General features: G+C 36.2%; 3 protein-coding genes across 21 annotated transcripts in view; 2 read left to right on the top strand and 1 right to left on the bottom strand.

The window, feature by feature from the left end:
* LOC145963070 (uncharacterized) overlaps positions 1–21,918 on the top strand; it is a 250,716-nt gene that overhangs the window by 162,282 nt on the left and 66,516 nt on the right. The gene's annotated exons all lie outside the window — the stretch shown is intronic.
* LOC145963068 (uncharacterized) lies at positions 89–6,688 on the top strand. Of its 4 annotated transcripts, none has more exons than XM_083084704.1 (4): positions 89–423; positions 674–928; positions 1,441–2,339; positions 4,553–6,688. In XM_083084704.1, the coding sequence occupies exons 2-4, from the start codon at positions 680–682 to the stop codon at positions 4,566–4,568; spliced, it is 1,164 nt and encodes a 387-aa protein (XP_082940830.1). In that variant the 5' UTR covers positions 89–423; positions 674–679; the 3' UTR covers positions 4,569–6,688. The 4 variants fall into 4 exon arrangements, with proteins under 4 accessions (XP_082940830.1, XP_082940829.1, XP_082940831.1 ...); XM_083084703.1 differs by having other exon boundaries at positions 94–423; positions 645–928; positions 4,553–6,679; XM_083084705.1 differs by lacking the exon at positions 4,553–6,688 and having other exon boundaries at positions 98–423; positions 645–928; positions 1,441–1,993; positions 2,086–2,249.
* The window catches only part of Liprin-gamma (liprin protein kazrin), a 156,322-nt gene continuing 139,214 nt past the window's right edge, over positions 4,811–21,918 (bottom strand). For 11 of the 16 annotated variants that reach the window (XM_083084699.1, XM_083084696.1, XM_083084700.1 and 8 more), the window contains 10 exons: positions 20,598–20,687; positions 19,180–19,396; positions 17,541–17,808; positions 16,967–17,314; positions 16,692–16,815; positions 16,325–16,469; positions 13,299–13,491; positions 10,868–10,894; positions 8,659–8,679; positions 4,811–7,943 (listed from right to left, as the gene is read on the bottom strand). In XM_083084699.1, the coding sequence (XP_082940825.1) occupies positions 7,698–7,943; positions 8,659–8,679; positions 10,868–10,894; positions 13,299–13,491; positions 16,325–16,469; positions 16,692–16,815; positions 16,967–17,314; positions 17,541–17,808; positions 19,180–19,396; positions 20,598–20,687 (1,679 nt within the window). In that variant the 3' untranslated portion in view covers positions 4,811–7,697. The remainder of the gene's footprint in view (positions 7,944–8,658; positions 8,680–10,867; positions 10,895–13,298; positions 13,492–16,324; positions 16,470–16,691; positions 16,816–16,966; positions 17,315–17,540; positions 17,809–19,179; positions 19,397–20,597; positions 20,688–21,918) is intronic. The other 5 variants (XM_083084686.1, XM_083084687.1, XM_083084689.1 and 2 more) reach the window with 5 other exon arrangements.

The raw sequence follows: 21,918 nt of genomic DNA, 5'->3' as shown, positions 1-21,918 counted from the left end.
CCGCTCTCAGGTTTCTCTCTGCCTCTACATAGAGACCGAGAATTTATTTCTCAGATTGGTAATCCTGAAACCGGAGTTTCTCATTGTCACCGCGTGAGGTCTCCAATATCAATTCGAAGTTTGCCCGTCACTTTAGCCGACCCGCCGACCCTTAAATACGTGTAAAGACGTTTTTGTTTTTTCATATCATCTATTAGTCTTTTGTAACCGTTAATCTATTGATGATATATCTAGTTTTGAAAAGAAAGGAAATGTTGGGTCTTAAGAAACAATATAAGCAGCCACCGTCAACGTTTGGTAATACGAGAAAAATTAAAAGTGATTTAATTCAGGAGCAACAAGAAAGACGCAAAAAACGAAGAACAAAAGATTTTGAAGAAAAACGGAAGGAAAATTCGCATTTTTCTACGATTTCGCAGAAAAGTAAGTTGATTCGAGATAATACAAGTATTACGCAATTATTTTTATCAATATATTGCTAATAGATTAAGAAAAAATTATTTTAACTGAAATCAATTGTATTACAATCATATTAAATTATACAAATTGTATAACAATCATATTAAATATATATTTGTATATATATATATATATATATATATATATATATATATATAAAACAATTGTACATATTAATATTATAGGTGAAACTGATAAAATCAAATTATTAAAGTGGAAAATGGAACAACAGGAAAAAAAGAAAGAGCAAGAGTTGCAAAAAAAGCCTCCTTTTATTGTCGGAAGAGTACATCATAACTTTTATTCTCCGATAAAAACTACTAAGAACTCAGGTGTCATTACAAAAAAAAAAATTGTACAGACACAAAAAAAGTCTAACAATCAAAAAGGAATTACAAGAGCTACTAGGGAAAAGAAATTGTTACTTGATCCTGCTGCTGCTCTCCTCAAGACACCTTTATTTGGAGGAGTATGTATAAAACAAATCGCAAATAAAAATAACATTTCCATATGTAATAATTCAATGGAGAGTGTCATTCCAATTAATGTAACAATTTTTTATAATCATCAATTTTTTTCTTGCGTTTTGATATTATTTTCAGCATTGTTTAAATATACTGGATTAAATAAAGGTGTTAGATTTTCTGCATAATTTTCTTTGTTGTGGCAAAGATTTAATTGCAATAGAATTATAACTTTCTCAAAAATTGATTCATGATTCTATTAATTTTAATTTATTGATTTTAAAGCATCGCCTCAAAAATTCTGATAGATCTAAAAAAATTTTAGAATTTTCAGACAAGAATAAATAAAGTTGATGAAAAATCAAAATTAAACAATATATTATAAATTTCATCATTAGAAATATCTTTATATTGTTGCAACTAAAAAAGAAAATATATAAAAAATTTAATCAAATATTTAAACAATGACAAAGATGATATATGAAAAGAAGTAAACAACAATTATGATCTTTGTCAGGTTTCATCATCCAATGAGTTTTCAACAAAAGATGCTATAATGGAGAAACTTGATATACCAATGGAAGAAAAGGAACATACCGTTGAGGATTTTAAACGTCTGTTGTACAAAGAGAATGATAGGCTTCAAAAATGTTGCAAACATTGGACAGAAGTACAATCGCGAAATGATATTACAGAAGATATTCAGTGTCATATTAATCAAGCAGTAGGACAAACAACTTTGTTAATCAATAAGAAGTTTAGACAATTTTATGGCTTAATATTACTTTGCGAGAAAGATAATACTGATGTATTGATTACTTGTACAGACTTGCATGGATTTTGGGACATGATGTACATAGAAATAAAGGATTGTTATTCACGATTTGAAAAATTGGAAGAGCTTTGCGCTGGACATTGGAAAAAAAAACAATTATCTTTTATAAGCTCTGCTAAAAAAGAGACAAACACTAAGAAATATCAGTATCAAGATATATCAATAAAACGAAGTTCATTACAAGCATTAATTTCATCTGATAATAAGAAAAGAAAGATGACAAAAATGCAAGAAGGTAACAACAAGAAAGATCTAGAACAGATTCTATTTCAGCCTATCTCTAATAGAATAAATATGAATAACGAATTTACTCCTTTAAACGATAAGGGGACTGTAGAGATAATTGAAGAAAATTGTAATGTAATGCATTATAAATGTCGTAAAAATTTGCTTAAAATATATACGAAGCCTATGCATACATCAACACCATTTGATAAATCAAGTAATTTGAGTATGAATGCTTCGCTTATAATAATGAAAATAGGTCAATTATACAACAAATCTACAATGTATGATCATACATGTATATCGCCTGTACAAACACTTAGAAAAAACATAATGGAAAAATCGGGAAAATCGAGGTAAAGTTTAAGAATAAAATCAGCATGTAATGCAATAATCTCATCTTAAAAAATCTCATCAGCATATAATGTAATAATCTCATCTTAAAAATAATCCGATTTGGAAATTAATTAAAATTCGCAAGTTTTATTAAAGAAAATATTTTTGAATTTGAAAAACTGAAAATTTATGAAGTAAGTGAGCGTGATTATATCAAAGACTGGATTATGTAACTAATAGTTCTATATGTTGTTTTTTTTTTCTGATCTTGTGATAAAAAAACACAAAAAGATAAAAATGACGCGTTACTTCATACAATATTATTAATTCACTGAATGAATTAATTCATTTAATTGAAACTCTTATCTTTACTGGAATTAAAAGATCTCTCAAGGAATCTGTTAAACAAAGATTCGAGGATACAATTATTGAAACTGTTCATTAATTTTATTCTACAATTTTATTTTCCGATATGACTTGTAATTGTTACTTGACAATGAATAGGTGTTATCTTTTACATACTTCTCCAAATAAGAATATCCTAAGATATCCAATTAAAGAATTAAACATGTGATTAGATGATTTCCGTTTATTGATTTCAAATTCGATGTAATTATCATTTACAGTTTTTTTGCACTTGAAATTACAGTCACTTTCTGTTTTTCAATAATTGCTATTTTAAATAATAATCTCTTTTCCGTAACTCTTGCAATTCCGTTTTGATTATTATTAAATTTTTTTGTATTTATACAATTTTCTTTTTTATAATGGCGACTGAGTTCTTAGTAATCTTTATCGGAAAATAAAACCTGCAATAAATGCTGTTCCAACAGTAAAAGGAGGCTTTTTTCGCAATTCTTGCTTCTTTTTTTTTTTTCTTGTTCCACTTTCCATTTTAATAATTTTATTTTCATAAAATTATTAAAGTGTGAGAAGTGGAACGAGAGAAATTATTATAAAAAGAAAAAACTTAAAAGGAAATTACAAAAACCATGAAGAACTGATTGTTATTTAAAATAATAAATAATATTAGGAAACAGAAAGAGACTGCAATTTTAAGTCCAAAAAACTGTAAATGATAATTGCATCGAATCTGATATTAATAGACGGAAATCATTTGTGCCATCTAATTACATTTTTAATTAATTATTGGCTCCCTAAGATACACTTATTTATATAGAAATGTGCGTAGAAGATAGTGATTCAATCACGATTATAAAAGTCATTATTGAAGAATAAAATTTATGGACAATTTTGAATGAATAATAATCATAATTTTATTCTTAAACCTTTGTTTAACGGATTCCTTAAAATATTGCTATTCCATTAAATATTTAATGGTTCTTTTCAATATTGAAGTTTATTTAAATATAATTTTATTGTCTTTACAATAGAGAAAGAATTAGACAGAACTATTAGTTGCATAATCTTCTTTCAATACGATTATGTTCACTTATTTCTTTTAATTTTTCAAAATCTTCCTTAGCTTTTCAAAATTGTTACGGAACTTATTTGTTATCTCGAATTTTTGCTATCTTTTTTTTTCATCTTCTTTCTTATTAGCTAAGTTTCTAAAATTAATATTTCAATTTTTCTGCTAAATTTAAAGTACCATTTGCAAGTTAAAAAATGTAAATTATTTTATTTAAATTATTTAAATGTAAATTATTTTTTAAATTTAATATATCTATATATAATTTAATATATCTATATAACTTTTTCTATATGTTATTTAAAATAAATCTGATTTAGAAATATTTCTGTAGATGAGGAAAATAATTAGTCAATTAATATTCGTGACAATGAAATAAATACAGATCAGAGAATAAATAACTAAATATATAAATATATAATAACTAAATATATATATATATATATATATATATATATATATATATATATATATATATAAAATTCCAAAAACGTTTAATTTAATAAAACACAGAGTTTAATCATATAAATTTGGATATTATACATAAGCGTATTTTATCATTCTACTAGATGTTAAAATATAGATAGCTTATTGAATTAATACATTTGAATACGAATATGTATGTCTAAAGTAATTTATATATGAGTATTGATAATAGCATCTTATGATTTAAATTATTAAATTTAAATTTAATTTATTGTTAAATTGAATGCTTGCAATATTTTATATATATAATTTTTTTTTCCCTCATCTATATAGTTCATCGTTATGAACATTAATAGAGATTTTCTTCGTTTTCAGAGATACATATATATGAGATTCTAAGTAAAAAAATATAAGATTTTATTCGCAAAATTGACATGTGATATATATTTAATATTAATATTATTTTTTGCTATATGTTTATATGTATGTAGGTAATAAATGTTAGAAGATTGTTAAAAAATACGTTTTATCTTCATTCAAAATATTGTAATATAAATTTAATAAGAATAAAAAAAAGATAAATATCAGAAATTGAAAAAGAATTATTTCACAGAAGAACGTGTCACACGGAAGTAAAGGCAATGATTTATTTAATCTTTTTCCCAAATGTTTAGATACAGTTCACACAAATATATACAGACGTTACTGAGCACATTTACAACGGTTTGCATTGAAATCTGTGGTCGCGCGCGTGATTCGCACCAATATATAAGCGAATGCTTGGAATTGTGTCGCGAGGTATTAGCCGCGTCGCGCGTATACAATATTATGTATACAAATAAATTAGACCTAAACTAATTTATATATACATAAATTACCTAGGTACACACACGAAAATGTTACGACATAACTAGCGTATTAATTCACTGTGTCTGCCTCGCGAAACAGCGATAATATACTAGTCTGGCAATATAAAATATATCTTATTGTATATGGTCCTGATTATTTTCTTCGTCAGAAATTGACATAGAATCAAATAATCTAACGATCAAACATGAGTCGCGCATACAAATATTATTATGAAATAATTATAATTTACGAATAAATATCACGTTAAATATGCGTATTATGTGCAAAATATCGTCTCTCTTTTGCGATTTTTATGAACACTGGAAGAGGAGAGGGGAAAGGATAGGAGAGGAGAGATTGTTTGTATTAATATAATGATACAATGCATGGGCCAAGCGTACGTTTCGGCAATACACCAAATTACAACGCAGTCTCAATATCTTTTTCTGGCACTTAGATTAATTAAATCGCATTGCGTACGACTCGTTTCGTTTGTTTTCCTTCTATCGGTGCGCACACATCGCGATGGTTGTGCGATTAATTATATATTATATCATAAATATACAATCAAAAAAATTATCTATTTAATCGTTTGGAGAATCAAAGTTGGTAAAAGATGACAAAACTTCATACTTCACAAATCACTTTATTCTTGATATATAATTGTACGTGATAAGCACCGATAAGTTTATTTTCATCCGCAGTAATTATAGAAATATTTACGTACACAAATTAGAATATTTTAAAACCAGATATCTCAATATGTCATATCAAAAAGAAGAAGTGACTTTTTGATGCAAAATGTAAATTACTTAGGATTTTGCTCTTCACAGATACGTACACGCTCAATTATTTAAAAAAAAGTGATCTGTAAAGTATAAGTTTTTGGTCAACTCTAGCTAATAAGTCTTTTTTTCGTATAGAATTTGAAAGATTCTTGTATAGAAAAGGAACATTAATTATTGTTGCAACATTAATTGAATTTTCCGATTCTTCTTTTCGGTACATAAATAACGAAGAATGGAATGTATTTGTATCAAGTCACGGATGATTATGATGGAAGACTTAAGTGTCTTCGGGAAATTCGATTTTATGTTGTTCCTAGTTTCTAACATGAGTATTTAGTATGATGCGAGTATCGCTTCAGCTTATTCGACAAAATTTCCAGTTAAATGGTCATAGGAAACTCATATAGATATCCATAGAAAATAACATTTAAACACGTACACGTAAATGTGTGTATCGTATACATGCATATACGAGGAGTATGAGAAAGATATCATTTTGTGTCGCTGGCATTATTTTCAGCCATGTTAAAGCTTTCAGATCGATTCATAAGAGAAAGTATTCTTCAATGATACGATTTTGTCGTGCTAGCTTACACGTAAAAGAATGAATTTACGATCTAAATTATATATCAGCGTAGAGAATTTATCGCTCGCGATGATAAAAATGAAAAAATTGCTCCGACAACGAAACATTTATGAGATATTGTAGTATAAATTAAACTGAGGAAATTAAATTCTCGCTTATATTTTTTAATCCTATCTACGATCATATATAATTATATATTTTTTATTATATTTATATTTTCGTCAGTTATATATCGTCGGCATGTATTAATAAATATATGTTGGTATGTATTAATAAATGTCTCGATGTGTTAATAAAATTTGGTCAGATCCTTTTATGTCTCTTAACATCACGATATGCTGCCTGATATTTGTACGACATATAATTATTCTGTAATAGTGAATAACTCTGAGATAACTGCGATTAATTTACTTGTCCATTAGAACCTCATCTCGAGTATAATCTTATTTCGTAAAATCATCCGAAATCGCTCGCGCTTTTGTTTTACTCCATTATTCAGCTAACGTATTGTCTATTACAGTTGTCATACGTCACGCAACAAGATTATTTAATTATTTCGGTTCATAACAATAGTGAATTAGCCGAGATATCGGGATCAAACATCCTTTTAGCAAATTGATTGTAAATTCGATCAGGTCACCTCGACAAAGCATTCTTTAAAAGGCCGAAACACGAAACATCAGAATCTTACATTTAACATTCTCAATAGCTTGTCTCTTTGAGTCATATACAGTCTGCATCTGATATATAGTGAGCCAGATTTAAACATTTAGCTCCGATAAATGCGATTATCTGCTCCATTTTCTCACTGTAAACTATTCGTATGGAGTTATCGTTAACGAAAGAGATAAAGAATAAATAAGATTTAAAGATCCTCAAAGAGAACAAAGTACGCGCTCTTTTTCAAGGATAATTCCAGGTGTTCACACCTGTTTGCTCAACGAGATTTAAACATTGCGGCGACTGATTAAGCCAAGTAAGTCCTCGGATTAGCTTTCGAGACACCCGCGTCTCCCTTGGCGGAGCAGGACGACCATGCCTCCTCCGCCAGACTGCCGTATCTTTGCACGCCCGGAAAGGGTGGTCCGGAACTCTGCGGCGAATAATAGCCGCCCTGCAACTGGTGGTAATAATTGCTGCCGGACTGCTGCTGGTACTGTTGATACGGCTGCTCGCCACCGGTCAGGACGTTGCTGTAGCCCGAGTATGAGTACTGGGACGAGGAGTATGAAGAGGACGAGTAACCGCGTTCGCTCAGACTGCGGTAAGGCCCCGCGTGATGGGGCCTTCCCTCCTGTCAGACCGGGGTGCTCACCGCGGCCGTGCTTATGTACTCGATGTCGCCGATGCTCTTGACGCGACGGTGCCGCTTGCCACCGCCACCGGTCGTCATCGGCCGCGGCGGAAGCTGCGGCGGTGGCGGCGAGGTGCTGCGGACGCTGCTGCTCATATACTGGCTGGCGAGGCTACCGGTGTCCGAGGACGACGATGGTGATGCCTTCTCGCTTCTAGGCCGAAGACCGAACGCTCTGCTCAGGGATCCCTGTGAAAAGCCATACGTTCGGATAGTGAAATTTGTTTATGCATTTATAGGCTTAGTGGATCTCGACTTTCTAGAGGGGTCGAAGCTACGAGCAAACGAGCGACCGGGAGATGCCCATGTGCCGATAAAGTGGTTCGGAAACTTAAACGATTTTGTAAAGATTTTTTTTTCTAAAAAAAGAGTCAACTAAAAAATTGAAAAGTTTTCAAGTATTTTTTCTGTCTTTTGAATTTTTGCGTTGCTTGGGAATTATCGAGTTGAGGGGACACTACGGAGTGCCCGGAAATTTAGATAACGACTTGAACTGTCAGATAGCTAGTTGAACTTTTTTTGTATTAATAAAAATTAATATCTATAATTTTTTTATATAAGCACTCTGTCAATTTACCTAATGTAACTGAGTCTTCTTGTCGCATATTTGTGATATTCGCACAAAAGTAATTACATTCGTTATCTAAGTTTCCAAAGATCTACGAGGCGCGGGTTCAGGATTCGCTGGTGATTTTTGCGTGAATGGAAGCACGACGTGAAATGTCAAAGAAAAAAAAATCCTCTCGTTTACTCCGCAACAAGCATCGGCAGGCCCATCCTGATCACAATAAATCAAATGATACGGTGCATGAGCGGGATTGCCAGTGAGAACACACTACGAGACGGGGACACTACATGGGAGATATATAAGTACGAATTTCGACTGTATTAATGATACGCATACCTGTGAGCTTCTCCACGACAACTAGCAAAAGGACGAAATAAGGTCGATTAAGAAATCCACACACGTTGATAATTTTCCACATTGAAATCGTCAGTTTATATTTACACAATAGATTACGATGCGGGCGATCGCGGGGCACCGCGGTGCCCCTTGGTAATCATAAATAATAATATTATGGCCCGCTATAAATAATACGGAACTGTATCTGACTACTGGTAATTCGAGCTGCGTAATTGCATAATTTAAACCGCTACTCGCTATAAAGGTGTACCTTATAAGACACGGGACACTCTGGTTACATACATGAGGAGGACACGTGTTTGGCTAATGTATATGCTCATTATATACAGTGTTTACAATGTGGCATAACGCGTACGTCGGTGTACTTAGCACCGAGAATGGGTGTATAATCGCGGGATTAGATAATGCGCAATTTCGCCGCGACGTTGGAAATGATCGATAGACTTCTGAATTTCATTAGTCGATTAGTGTCACCCTCCCCTTTCTTGATGCCCTTAATTTATTTATCGTATTAATACTTCTAGATAAGAGTTGCGCTTTAATTGTCAAACGGAAAAGCATCGATTCGACAAATTTCCTCCCCGAAATTTCGCAGAGTATGAGTAAAATATTTCTACGAGCGAATGAAAAATATGTACAATTATTACCCGTTGCGTTTTCCAACATACATACACGCAAGCTTAGGTTATAAAAATTTATTTTAAATAGAGAAACACATACACGGAGAGAGATAAATCCGTTTTTCTCCGCGCGAATATACTTCCTTTTCTCAGTGCGACAGATTGTCTAGCAATCTGATTGGACTATAAAGACGGAAAAATGGTGTACAAGTAGATGATAATAGATACAAGGAAGAGGTGTTTCTTCGCGATCCGTTCCGATTTCGTTCTCTATAACTGCCGGACTGCAAGATTTAGGCTCGTGTTCCATCAGTCTTTCTCTCTTTTCCCTTGCGAGCGAATTTCTATCGCTGATTCAATACGGATGGACCTTGGATCCAGTATTCGCACACGCGATCGAATAGACCGACAATTGAAAGTTTCTCAATTACCCCGAAGCCTTCACCCTTGTTGTACACGCTAGACTTTTCGTTTTCACGATTACTCCTTTGCTCGCATTTTCCAGGTCTGTATCGATCGACGTCGAGATCCATAGGAATCACCCGGATCTCAGCGAAGCGTTATTTCAAATAAACAGCTGATCAATTAGTCGCTTTAATCGAAGAAAATATATCTCGGTCTTCTCGCTTCACTGAGATCGAAGATCTTGTTTTCTTCGAGCGAGGAAGCGTTGACGAGAAAACGCTTTGTCGCTCCACGATGCCGATACATTTGTCATCATATCACAGACTTCTATAATACACTAGACTGCTAACAGATACAGGCAGACATGATGCACAGGTATGCACGTGACGCCATATTTCGTGTGGGCATATTATATAGGGTGTCCAAAATGTTATTTTATGATTGTAAGAGGATTGTATCACAGACTTATCTGACAACATCGACAATACGAACTGAACACCCAGTATAATTTGCCCACACGAAATATGGCTGCCATCTCCACCACCATTTGCACCTTGCATCACTTTTTCGAGTCATTTTATACAGATGTTAGCAGTCTAGTGTATTATAGAAGTCTGTGCATCATACTAATGTGTGTATGTGTGTGTGACTTCCTACTTTCCTAGAAAAGAATACGGGATACGAGTTCGCGATCGATCGAGATTATTTCATAATTTGATTGTCACGATTAGATATATTATATAAATATGCATATTTTACAACATTATTTGAGAGTTTTATCGTAAAACAATTTTTCTGCGAAATTACAGAAATTAATTATAATAGCATTAAAAATTGCACACGATCGATTGCTCACTCACTTGTCGTCGCAAAGATCGTTTTCGCAAAGTCTTTCGCAAGTTTTGAAAACGACCAAGTGATAAAAGTAATTAAATTAAAATTCAGAGTGTGAGATAATTTAGAAATCAATAATCACGAGATTGGACTTAATCTCAATGGTTTACTGATTAAATAAAGACTTTGCGAAAACGTGCTTTAATTTAATCGACTGTAGCGAGACTCCGTAATGGGGATTCTATGGCATAATGGAACAATGTACAAAGAATTTTAAAGAGAAACAATATGGATATGTATATATTTATATATGTATATAAATACCGAACCTTTTTCAAGTAAAGAAGACTGCAGGTCTGCGATGATCCACAGGATGCAGGGACAATGATTAACATTAGGTCGAGCTCATAGCTCACAGCGTGAAATTCTGTCATTGACTTTCGTTATGTGAAATTTTGACGAATTATCTGGACTTTTCTTTCATACAGAAAACTAGGAAACTAAAAAAGATTTTTTTGAATAAATATATTATGAATATATATCGAACATTGATATTCTTTATTCTTATTCATTGATTTATTTATTTATTACATGAAAAGCATAATATGTATGTATATATGTAGGTGTATGTATGTATTATAAATTTATATACAACTGATAAAATTGTTTTATTTGATGTGCAAAACATAAAATATATTGCCACGATAATATTAATTATTATAATTATAAAATTTTTATTCTATAAAATGTTTCTCATTCTGCTCCATTTTTTAATAAATTTAATTGATGTAAAGCTAATTTGGAATTATTGTCCGGAATAATCGTTCGAATTTCTTTCTCGACTAAAGTCAATTACAGATACTATAGGAAAATATTACGCTGTAGGGCGTTATGCGGAGCGTCCTTAACTAAGCGGTGCCATGCAGTCGTGCTAATAATTAATAAAAATAAAGAGCTGATAATCGCACAGATGAGAAAGTGAATGAGAGAGGTCAGAGCAAATGGTTACGCAACGCAGTTGCATTTAAAATGAAATACTTATAACGAATCTGTTATGAGATGTATCTGCATTTTTAGCGCATTTATCTGTGCTGTACAATGGATTATCAACACTATTTGTATTGATTACATAGCTTATTGAATTGATGACTGAAGATATGTCGAGAAAATAATTTATCGTAGAAAAACTAGTTATTTTTTTATAAGTTATTATTTGTAATATATATATATATATATATATATATATATATATATATATATATATATTACAAATAATTATAAAATATATATATATATATATATATATATATACAGAGTTGGGAAGTAACGCGTTACTTGTAACGTCGTTACCGTTACCGTTACTTTTTTTCGATAACGATCGTTACTTTTTTCTGTAACGGTAACGGTAACGTCGTTACATTTTTACAGTAACGGTAACGAATTTAACCGTTACTTTTATCGTTACTTTAATTTTATAATCCTGGATAGTATCCCCTTAGTAATTGAAAAATCAATTCTTATTACAAAACAGTTTGCAAATATTTTGGAAAATTATATACATGCATGATGTTTTTCTCTGTATTCATAAATCTAAAATTTCTAAATTACAATAAATGAAAAATTGAATATGAAGAACATCAATGATGGAATAATTTATAATTATATAAAAGTAATAATTATATATTTTAAAATCAACTATAATAAATACTATAAAATAATAATTATATTTTAAAATAAATTAATTTAATTTTTGTATTATAAAAAGTAACGAAAAAGTAACGAATCGTTACTTTCTTAGTAACGGTAACGGTAACGAGTTACTTTTCAAAATTAGTAACGAGTAACGGTAACGAGTTACTTTTCACGAAAAGTAACGGTAACGGTAACGCGTTACTTTTTTGAAGTAACGTTCCCAACTCTGTATATATATATAAAATTTTCCAAAATATATGTCATCTACTTCAAGAATGAACGTAGCTTTTAAAAATAATCGAACATGTGTTTACATAAACTTTTTTTTTATTGTTTCAAGTGCTAAATCAATTCTTGAAGTGGACTATTGTGGGATATCTTGCATATATATTTTTGTTAAATAAATATTTTTATCATATACATAATGTAAAAAAAGGGTAAAATTATACATATAGCCAAGAATGTGTATCATTCTCATGTCTATTAAAAATTGAATGAAAGAAAGGGAAATAAGTCCATTAATATAATCTTAATGAGGAGAAAGGATTAAGACCGTCACACAGATATCATGTTTCTAAATATAAAATTTCCTAGGATGCAATGATCATGATGAAAGCATAGGCTTTTAAGGAAGCAATTCGCCAAGAGAAAACTCTCCAAAAGACGCATCTCACACTCTATATATCCTCATTTCCTACCAGCTTTTAAAATTCAATTATACGATATTTAATTTCCGCCAGATAATTTTATATATATATATATATATATATATATATATATATATATATACAATACAATATAAACTTTTTTGTACATAAGAAGAAAGGAAGAAAAGCGTAAAGAATATAAAAGATCATTCAAATATATCGAGTTTAGATTTGAGCAAAAACGCTCGGCTAAGCTATTCAAAGGCGATTCTTTTAACAGCGATTAGCCCGAATAAATGACACCTTTCACGACAGACTGGAAAGAATGAAGAAGAATGCGTAGACAGGCGAGACGGGGGAGCGGCATCGAGGCATCCTGGCGCGGTCAACCAGGGACGTTGAATCTAAATTAGTACGTTACCCTGAGGCTGGATCTGCGTCTATCGACGGTGCCGGTGTGATTCGCCGTCATGTGGAGGGCCGACAACGAGCTCTGATGGTGCTGTAGATGCAGGGCCCTGCTCCCCCGACCAAGACTACCGCCCGTGCTCGCGGTGCTCATCGGACGGCCACCTCCGCCGGTGCTGTTCCTCGGGACCACCTCCAGCTGACTTCTACGCACACACGCACACCACCACTTTTCATGCACGCCTTCTTGCGCATACACACGCGTCCACGAACGTCTTTGACGCGCGTATACCTCGACCACGGACACACACACACGTGCGGCAACGTACTACAGCGAACCGCTCTCTGAATTTACTTATCTCCTTCTTGCGAATCGAATTCTCGAAGAGAATTATATTTCTATTTTGTATTTTTTCGAAACACGAGATATATACCTTTTCGATTCTTGAATATACTCGGTTGAATCTTTTTTCTTGTGAGTTTTGTTAATTTTTCTGCGATCTCTCCGATAACCGAATCGATAGTGGCTCGCTGCAGGTATCTCCGATGATATAAAACGATAGAATCTATATATCTCATAATGAATATCTAGTTATACAACATAAATATACATACACAAGCATTTTGTGCACCACCGATATTAGAGTATAATGTTTACTAGGCTGCCAAATACGCCGAGGATGGTCTTGTCGAGACCGACCGGGACGCATTTTCAGCCGCGCTAACCAGTCAACGAGAGTAAACATCGAACAGTCAAAGATATATGTAAATATCAAAATTGGCAAAAATCAGAAAAAGATAAAAGGAATCATATAATGCAACTGGTGGTGTGATTCCTGGCCAGAGAAACATTCGGGGAACCGTTCGCATTACATTAGCAAGGGAAAACGAAACAATTCTTACATATTATTAATAATTGACAAGGGGGAAGGAGAGTAAGGGATGCGGACAATCATAATAATAGATATTTAGTCAGAAAAGTGTGTAATGAAGATTTCTTTAACAATAAAAAACGCTTTCTACGTATCTTTCAGGGGGTTCAGAAGGGGGTGCACTGATGTCTGACCAAGGATTACACCACGTTCACTAAGATTAACGTGTGCTGTACATAGCGCAGTGCAGTGCAGGCGGCAGCTGTGGGCTACGGCTCAGCTATGAGAAACATTACCGGTGGATCCGCGACCGAGTGCGACTTGCAGACCCAGCGAATCGTGCGTTGCTCCGGGTAACTCCGACAAGAGTACCAACTGGCACGTTTCCACTGGGTGGTTTCATAATCGCGCATGTTTGTATATGTACATTATATGTCGACTGTATACTGTATACTGTATTTACGTGTGTGTATGCCCGATAATATCCAGGTATGGCGTGTGTATTAAGACTACGAGTGATTTTTTTCGGCGCTCTCGCGATCGATCGCGATCGAGAGATCATCGAGCGAGCGAGCGAGTAAGCGCGCGCGCTCTTGGCTCTATTTATACTTCGATATGCCAAGGGAGTTCATATTTCAGCTTAATTTTAATTACTCGTATGTATTTCAGTTAATGGAGATCGCTGGAGCGCAATTCTCGAAGCACCGCTCGACATCCACTTAACACGAACGAGAATTTCTACTGCAACTGTGGAAGTTGAAATAAATACTCTCGTAGTGCGATTCGTTAGCCGCGTTCAAACAAAAAAGTGACATAAAATTCAGATGAAAATTGCACTCCCTCTTCATATCCTTCATTTCCGAACCGATTCTCGAGATATTTACAACTTTCCCCTCGACATTTTCTAGCATTATGTTAAATTACGTTCCGTTGATTACGAAAACTTTCTGCGGAAGTTCACGAATACGCGTCTCTCTTACACGGTAACTTTAACTTTACTCGTAGAAATTCTGGAAAAAGTAGCTGCCTATCGATTACCAGCGACTATACAGTAACAACTCTTTCTCTCCGCTATTTTACGACGCGGGTATCGATCGTTCGCGGCAAAGAGGCGAGGATTCCGCGTCGGTTCGTTCGGCAATTTTTCGGCACGGCGATTAAGCACGAGAGTTTCTCGAGAATATTTCAGAGAGAGAGTCTCGGAGGAAAAAAGAGAAAACACTATCGACTATTTTATCCGCGCGCACGAAGCACTCTTGTAAATAAATAAATAATTGACGATGCTCTAGCAAGTCTCTGCTGCCTCGATCGCTGTAAAGACTGAAGACCGGTGATCAAGTATTTACGGTCCGCGACGTAATTCGACGATTTAACTTTGATCATCATACGTAGACTTGGACGCAGAGTCCGGCGTGACGTGTCGTTCGTTGCTTTATAACTTGCACCTGCTACTTCCGTTTGGAGAATACGATTCGACTTCGTTCGACATATGGCACGAGTCGATCGAGAGATGAGGAATAAAGCGACACGTGGTCCTTATTCCTCCCCGTCACGTTTCCGTCTTGAGAAACAATCTCGAAAGAGCGCCTTTATGCGATGAACGTAAAAAAAGTTTCAATTCCATATTATTGTCCTTTATCTAGCTATCGAAATTTCCCATGTTTGATCAAAGGATCGTCTTCTTCTTATCTTTCTTTTAACCAATGTGCGATTAGCTAGAAGGCAGTGGTATTTTTATCGAGAGATTTTTCACACAAGAAATTTTAGCAATAAGCGATGTGTCTGACGATATACTGGCCCGATAAGTCTTTTTATTTTAAAAAAACGAGGGACATTTCCCTCTCGTTTTCCATAGCCTTAAAAGGTATGCTCGTTTTATTGCGTGACTTGACATAAGTTGTTTAGAGAGAGCGCGTATTTGATCCTTTTTTGACACATAAAGCGCGGTGAAAGATTCAAGGCATATTCGAGTGACTTCGAGAGAATCTCAAGACTAACATCGAATTCACAAGTCGCTCTAAGGAGGTTCTTTCTCGAGACGTGGAACGCTCAAACGTGGATTAGTGTTTCGAGAAGACGTCGGTCTCGTTGACGACGAGAATAGCAACGTCATGTCGATTAGTGAGCGTTGTCCAGTGTTGCCTCTGGATGACAGTAGACTGAGTACCTTGCTGGCAGAACGAGCGCTTCCAATTCGGCGGTTAGATGCCGTCTAATCATGTGTTTGGCCGGCGGTATACCCAACGCAGTAGCCATGGTGTCACCGGTGAACGACGGCTCCAATACAACCAGAGCACCATGTACACCCGAGTCTGCAGAGAAGATTTTGATTTCAACAGTTCATGAAAGTGTTATCGGAGTTAAAAGTGAAAGTGCTCTCCTTTATTCGCACAGATTTTTATTTTTAAAATATATGTATATGTCGCTCAATAATCATTACGGTAAAATTTGAAAAATCATGATATATATAAAAAAAATTATAATTTACAATCTTAAACAATTTTTAATGATATAGAATCGCTTGTCGCATTCACCTTTCAGATTCTCGGCGTATTCCGTGAGATCGATATTCCTCGCCCACCGAATGAACCTTTGATTCGTCCAGACCAAAGGATCCGTGTCAACCTGCTCGCATTGATGTCTCCTGACAGCGAGCGCCTGTCACAGAAGCATCACGTCATCTCTTTAAGAGTATTACTTAGCCGCGCAATTAATCGTTCGATTAATTTTCGCAGAGTACTGATTTCAAAGCGATGGATCGTCTGTGGTTTAATGAGATCGTGTAATGCTCGCTGTAATTCTCGCTCACCTGTCGATCATAATTCAGCATCCGCAGCAGATGAATACCGTGAACGATGCTCGCCTGATGAAACTTTCTCGTGACCCCGAGCAGCTTTTCGAGCTCCTTCTTGCTGAGATGGTCCAACATACGCGCATCCACCATGTTGGTGGCGAAACTCTCCGAGTACTGGGCCAGACCGAGATCCGGCAGCCACTCGGAGCTGACCCAAGTATGACCGAGCTGCGCGATGCAAGGATACCGAACGTGGCTTGGATGCCGATGTTCCTCGATGGCCAGACGTAGCTTCTTTCGATGAAGCGGATGCGTCACGCCTAAACCGGCCTCCAGTTCGGCATCGCTTAGCTCGAGTAGAACCTGCAAGTAGCGGCCGATCAACGAATGTCTCGATCGAAAACACGGTTGCAGTTGAGATGGAAACATCTTGAAGAAGAAGATCTTTGTGTACGAAAGATATATGTCTAACGCGCGATTGAGATTAATCGCGAGTGAACTCGAACGATTCTAGGGGACTCCGCCCTCGTATCAACAGGTTGAACAACTTTAAAGCTGGTGGAACAGAACAAATCGACGAGTCCTTTACCTTGCCCGACTTGACATTCTCGGCGCATCGTGGACCGTATTGCGGCATCCCGAGAGCCACCTCTAACCAGGCTAAAACGGTCGGGGCTCGCCATCGTTCCATAGGCACGGAGGCTGCTTCGCGAAGCAAACGAAGTTTTTCGGCGTAACCCTCCTCGGTGAGCGGCGACCACGATCGATACGGATCAAAGCTATCCGCAGCCTCGTTGCTACCGCTTCCAGCGTTGGTGCTGTTTGCCGTCTTCCGATGTCGCGAACGAGCGAACACTCTGTCAAAAAAGAAAATATCGATCCACACACATGTCGTAATACTCGAACGGAATACTTTCCTTTTGTGTACTTTGATAATATCCATTACAAAACACAAATTTTTCTGTCTCTTCTAATGCTTGTGATCTCGTTTCGCGAGGTTTTTATTTCGAGATATTACATTGCTAATCAATTGAATCCAATTTAGAATAAACAGATACTTTTGTAAAAATTTTGATCGATTTCAAATTTTATTAAAAATAGAGTTTCTTTCGATGAAGATAAATTTAATGTCGGTCCCGCCAATTCGGCGGAATAATAGAAACTTTAGAGATTTCTATATTGAAGCGGTACCCTGTTTCATAGCTAAAGAGCCAATCCATCATTTAAAGTAAAATCACCTCGCGAACCTGTCATGGAGATGAAAGCCTCACCGATATATAATATCGGCTGTATAATAGTATCTAGATGTGAAAAATCAATACGTTTCCCCTATATCCAAAGAGTCGCCCCGTTTCAAAGGATTCTGCTATTTTTGCACCAGCAGTCTTTGTTATTTCTGCACGTCGCAAATCTACATCGATCTTTCTCTAACATCGTTGTAAAGAGTTGCAGTTTCCCTTTTACCGTGTTCACCAACTCATTTCACCCGTATGTAACACATTGTTAGGGAACTGACTGAGAGACTCGCGTGGTAGGTAATCGCACGCCCTGTTGAAGTTACGCTCTACGAGTCGTCAAAGTGCAAAAACTATCGAGCAGCGCGGCAGCTGTTACGCGCGTTTGCGAAAATCAATGAACTTGTGTCGTGAGCATTTGAAAAACCATTCACCGTTCCTCGTGTGCGTTTAATTCCGTTGGTGCGATTTGGTCGATCGGAAATCTTTCGCTTTTTTTTCCGTAGAGTTATTTATCGAGCGACCGCTCATTTTGTGTCATGCGTCAATTATTCGCCGCGACAAAACAGTTTAACTCGCATTTACATGTAAAATGCACCACTTATCGCGCAGTTACCGTTCGCATTTCCCCGATAATCGCGATTAAATGTTTGCGTAATGAGCTAAATAATCGATGTATCGCTCAATTAATATATAATTAGTATCTATAGATATACAAAAAAAGCTATTTTTTCTTCATTTTGATCTTGAAGATGACTTTGTCGCCAATTTTCATTGTCATATTCTTAATCAGCGCGTCGAAATACAGTAGTATGTAAAATTTCAGAACAATCGGAGATATGCACTTTTTGGAACTGCACTCTTTATATATTTATATATTTATATCAATATATGTACATAAACATATTTTTTCGAAATTAAATTTACATCATTTTCGAACGATTTTTGCCTTGGAAAAATCCTTGAACGTACATAACGGAGCGACCTCCTTACCTTGAAATGGATCCCCATGTGCCGCCGCGAGTGGCGGACGATCGCGAATGCGCGGCAGGTGCGACGACAGGTGGCGGCTGCTTGTTCCTCCTCGGCTCGGATTCCAGCGGGCTGGATAGCTGCTCAACCGATCGCGATAGCGAAGAATTGTCTATGGACCTTGAGAATGCGTTTAGCGGCGACAACGTGGGGCTGCAGTCCTTCGGCGTGGTCGCGGCTGAAAACACGAGACCCGATTGAGCGCCGTACGTCTTTTCTCTCAGAACGAAGACAGAAAGTAAATGGATAGAGAGATGGAAATGTAACGAGAGATATGCGAAGGATGTAAATGCGAAAGCCCCACTCATATTAGTAAATGGAATCGTCGATGAATGATATATGCTACGCGAAAGTTACTTAATTATACTACGTCACGTAGAGGGAAAATTAATATTCAAGAGAAGGTATCAAAAGAGATGCACATATGACAGAGAGACAACAAATTAATTGGCGTTAGTGTCATTAAAAGGATGTTGTTAATCTGGGACCATCAATTACTTATTATCATTTAGTCTATTTAAACGTGTCGCGATTTCTTTTATACTGAAATCATTTCGGCAAAGTCTTGTACTTGTCGAGCCATTATTCTGTTTAATGACATAGCGAAGGGTAATCGATGCAAGTCACATAAAGAACACACAGCGCGTCGTGCAGCGATCCGAGTTCGAGTGCAAAAAAGGTCCTTCTCGTGGGCATAGCTCGTTCTTGTCATCTGTCAGATTTGCGGTACGTGCATGCGCATGCATTCGAGCCGTGTAGAGCAGGCAGGGTTTATGTATCGAGGACACATCCTCGGGGACCCTCTCGGCACCGGTTCAGGCTTCCTTACGCATCGAAAAGAAACGATGATTTATTCGCCGAGTGCCCTCGATCCCTTTCGAAATCACCGTTCATCGTATTTAAGGCGCACGCTCGCGCACACATAAACACACACACACACCAAAAGATAAATGACTACAGGGTGACCGGAATTCGATAGCGATCGATTTTTCGCATCGTCGTGATTTTCGAAGTTTTATGGGAGAGAGAAGTTTCGACGCTGATCCTCAACGATGGAAATGTTTTGTACAATTATTCGAATGCGTCAAATAATTATCACGATTAATAATTAATCCTGCGCGGTCGATCGATAACGATTGAACCGGCCACCCTGTGATCGTTGGTGAAAACGAGGGATATCGGGGGAAAAGAGAAAAAAGACGCACATAGAAAAGCAGCACAGGCGTCGATGAGGAGGACACGATGAGATGGAGGGTTGGGGGAGAGCGCGAAAAAGAGAATGACAGGGGTAACGTGACGACGACGACGACGACGACGACAACGACGACGACGACGACGACGACGACGACGATCAGTGATTTATGCTCTTGGACACTTACATTGGTATATATGGGATGGTGCTACGGAGGATACCACGGAGATGCTGTCCATGTCGAGACCGCTGCCCTCGACCGTAATTGTCGGCGTGCCTGCGCGGAAATATATAAAGGACATCAATTCCGAGCGATGGAAGGAAGAGTGCGGGGAGGTGTCGCTGAGGCCCCATCGGAGGCCTTTGCGTCCCGGGGTTGTCAAGAACGAGCTTTCCTCGAGGTCTCGCTCGCTGATAGACGAGCTTGTGTTCTTTATGTCGCGCGTCGTCCTTATTACGAGGATAATGCGAGATCACCACTGAAAGTGGACACGTCGCGGACACGTTGAAAAGTGCAAAGTAACTTGACGCCTCTGACTTTTCGTCGCGAGATGACGGATGCGGTCATTAGAGAAAATTTCTATTCGGTTAATAGGCAAAGTTTTAATTGATAATTTCGCGCGCGCATACGGAATAATGTTTAATTGGCTAATTAACTTTTAATTTCTCGGTATATTATTAGCCGCGTGAAAAATTCAAGAGAGAAGCTCTCTCTCACTGTTGTAAAATTCAAAAATTTTTCTATTTCTCTCTTTTGATGAACTATTATGTTATTGATTTATAATTTTAGCGATAGAGAGATTATGTATTTAAAATCATATCAAATTAAATTAAATTGATAAATAATTGTGTAATAGGAGCCTATTTATACGACAATACATCATCAATCTTTTTGTTATTCTCAAGCGCACTCTCCTTTTATGAAAAAACGTTGAAAAATAAAGCGATAGAGCAATATCCTGAGCAAATGTTTAACTCGATAACGTAACATGATAAGATTCTAGATAATCCTGAAACTTGAGCGCTCCTCGATGCACGCTCGAAGTATATCCTTTCGTGATTTCGCGAAAATCATCCCCGCGCGCTCTTTAGCGACCGCGAATGTTTGCCGGGGAACCCAATCGATCAAACCGTTTTGATGCAACGGCACGGCGATTGGTTGAATAATACATGAAGGAAGCGTGCTCGATTAGACCGCCACCACCTACGTTCGATTAACATTCGCGGCTAACGGACGCTGGACTATTTTTCAAGCCGGTACTTAGCCGGATGTGCACTGCAAGCCCCTCTAACTAGACGATTAATCTTGGAGCTCGTTGCACCTAAACGCCAGGGTCATTATCTCCTAAGCGCGTGTCACTACGATTGTGATTAATAGTAACGGTAGAGATAACATACTCCTTCGAATCTTTTTCTTCTCGCGTCTTTAAGATTTCTATTGTGAGATCAGTAACTACACGTTCGTATTTTTTGATATTATATAACCCTACAAGAGTGTTATATTTACT

The sequence above is a fragment of the Camponotus vicinus genome, unplaced genomic scaffold (genome assembly GCF_025532165.1).
Source record: "Camponotus vicinus isolate PSW18456_S1 unplaced genomic scaffold, iyCamVici1.0 SCAF_12, whole genome shotgun sequence".
Taxonomy (NCBI): domain Eukaryota; kingdom Metazoa; phylum Arthropoda; class Insecta; order Hymenoptera; family Formicidae; genus Camponotus; species Camponotus vicinus.
The sequence above is the reverse complement of the archived record's forward strand: the minus strand, read 5'-3'. Positions and strand labels throughout refer to the sequence as shown.

Bases quoted from the DNA above. Each gene is read 5' to 3' on its own strand.
- LOC145963068 (XM_083084703.1), top strand. From the start codon at position 222: ATGATATATCTAGTTTTGAAAAGAAAGGAAATGTTGGGTCTTAAGAAA. The intron at 424-644 runs GTAAGTTGATTC...TTAATATTATAG, and splicing joins TTCTACGATTTCGCAGAAAA to GTGAAACTGATAAAATCAAA. The intron at 929-1,440 runs GTATGTATAAAA...GATCTTTGTCAG, and splicing joins AGACACCTTTATTTGGAGGA to GTTTCATCATCCAATGAGTT.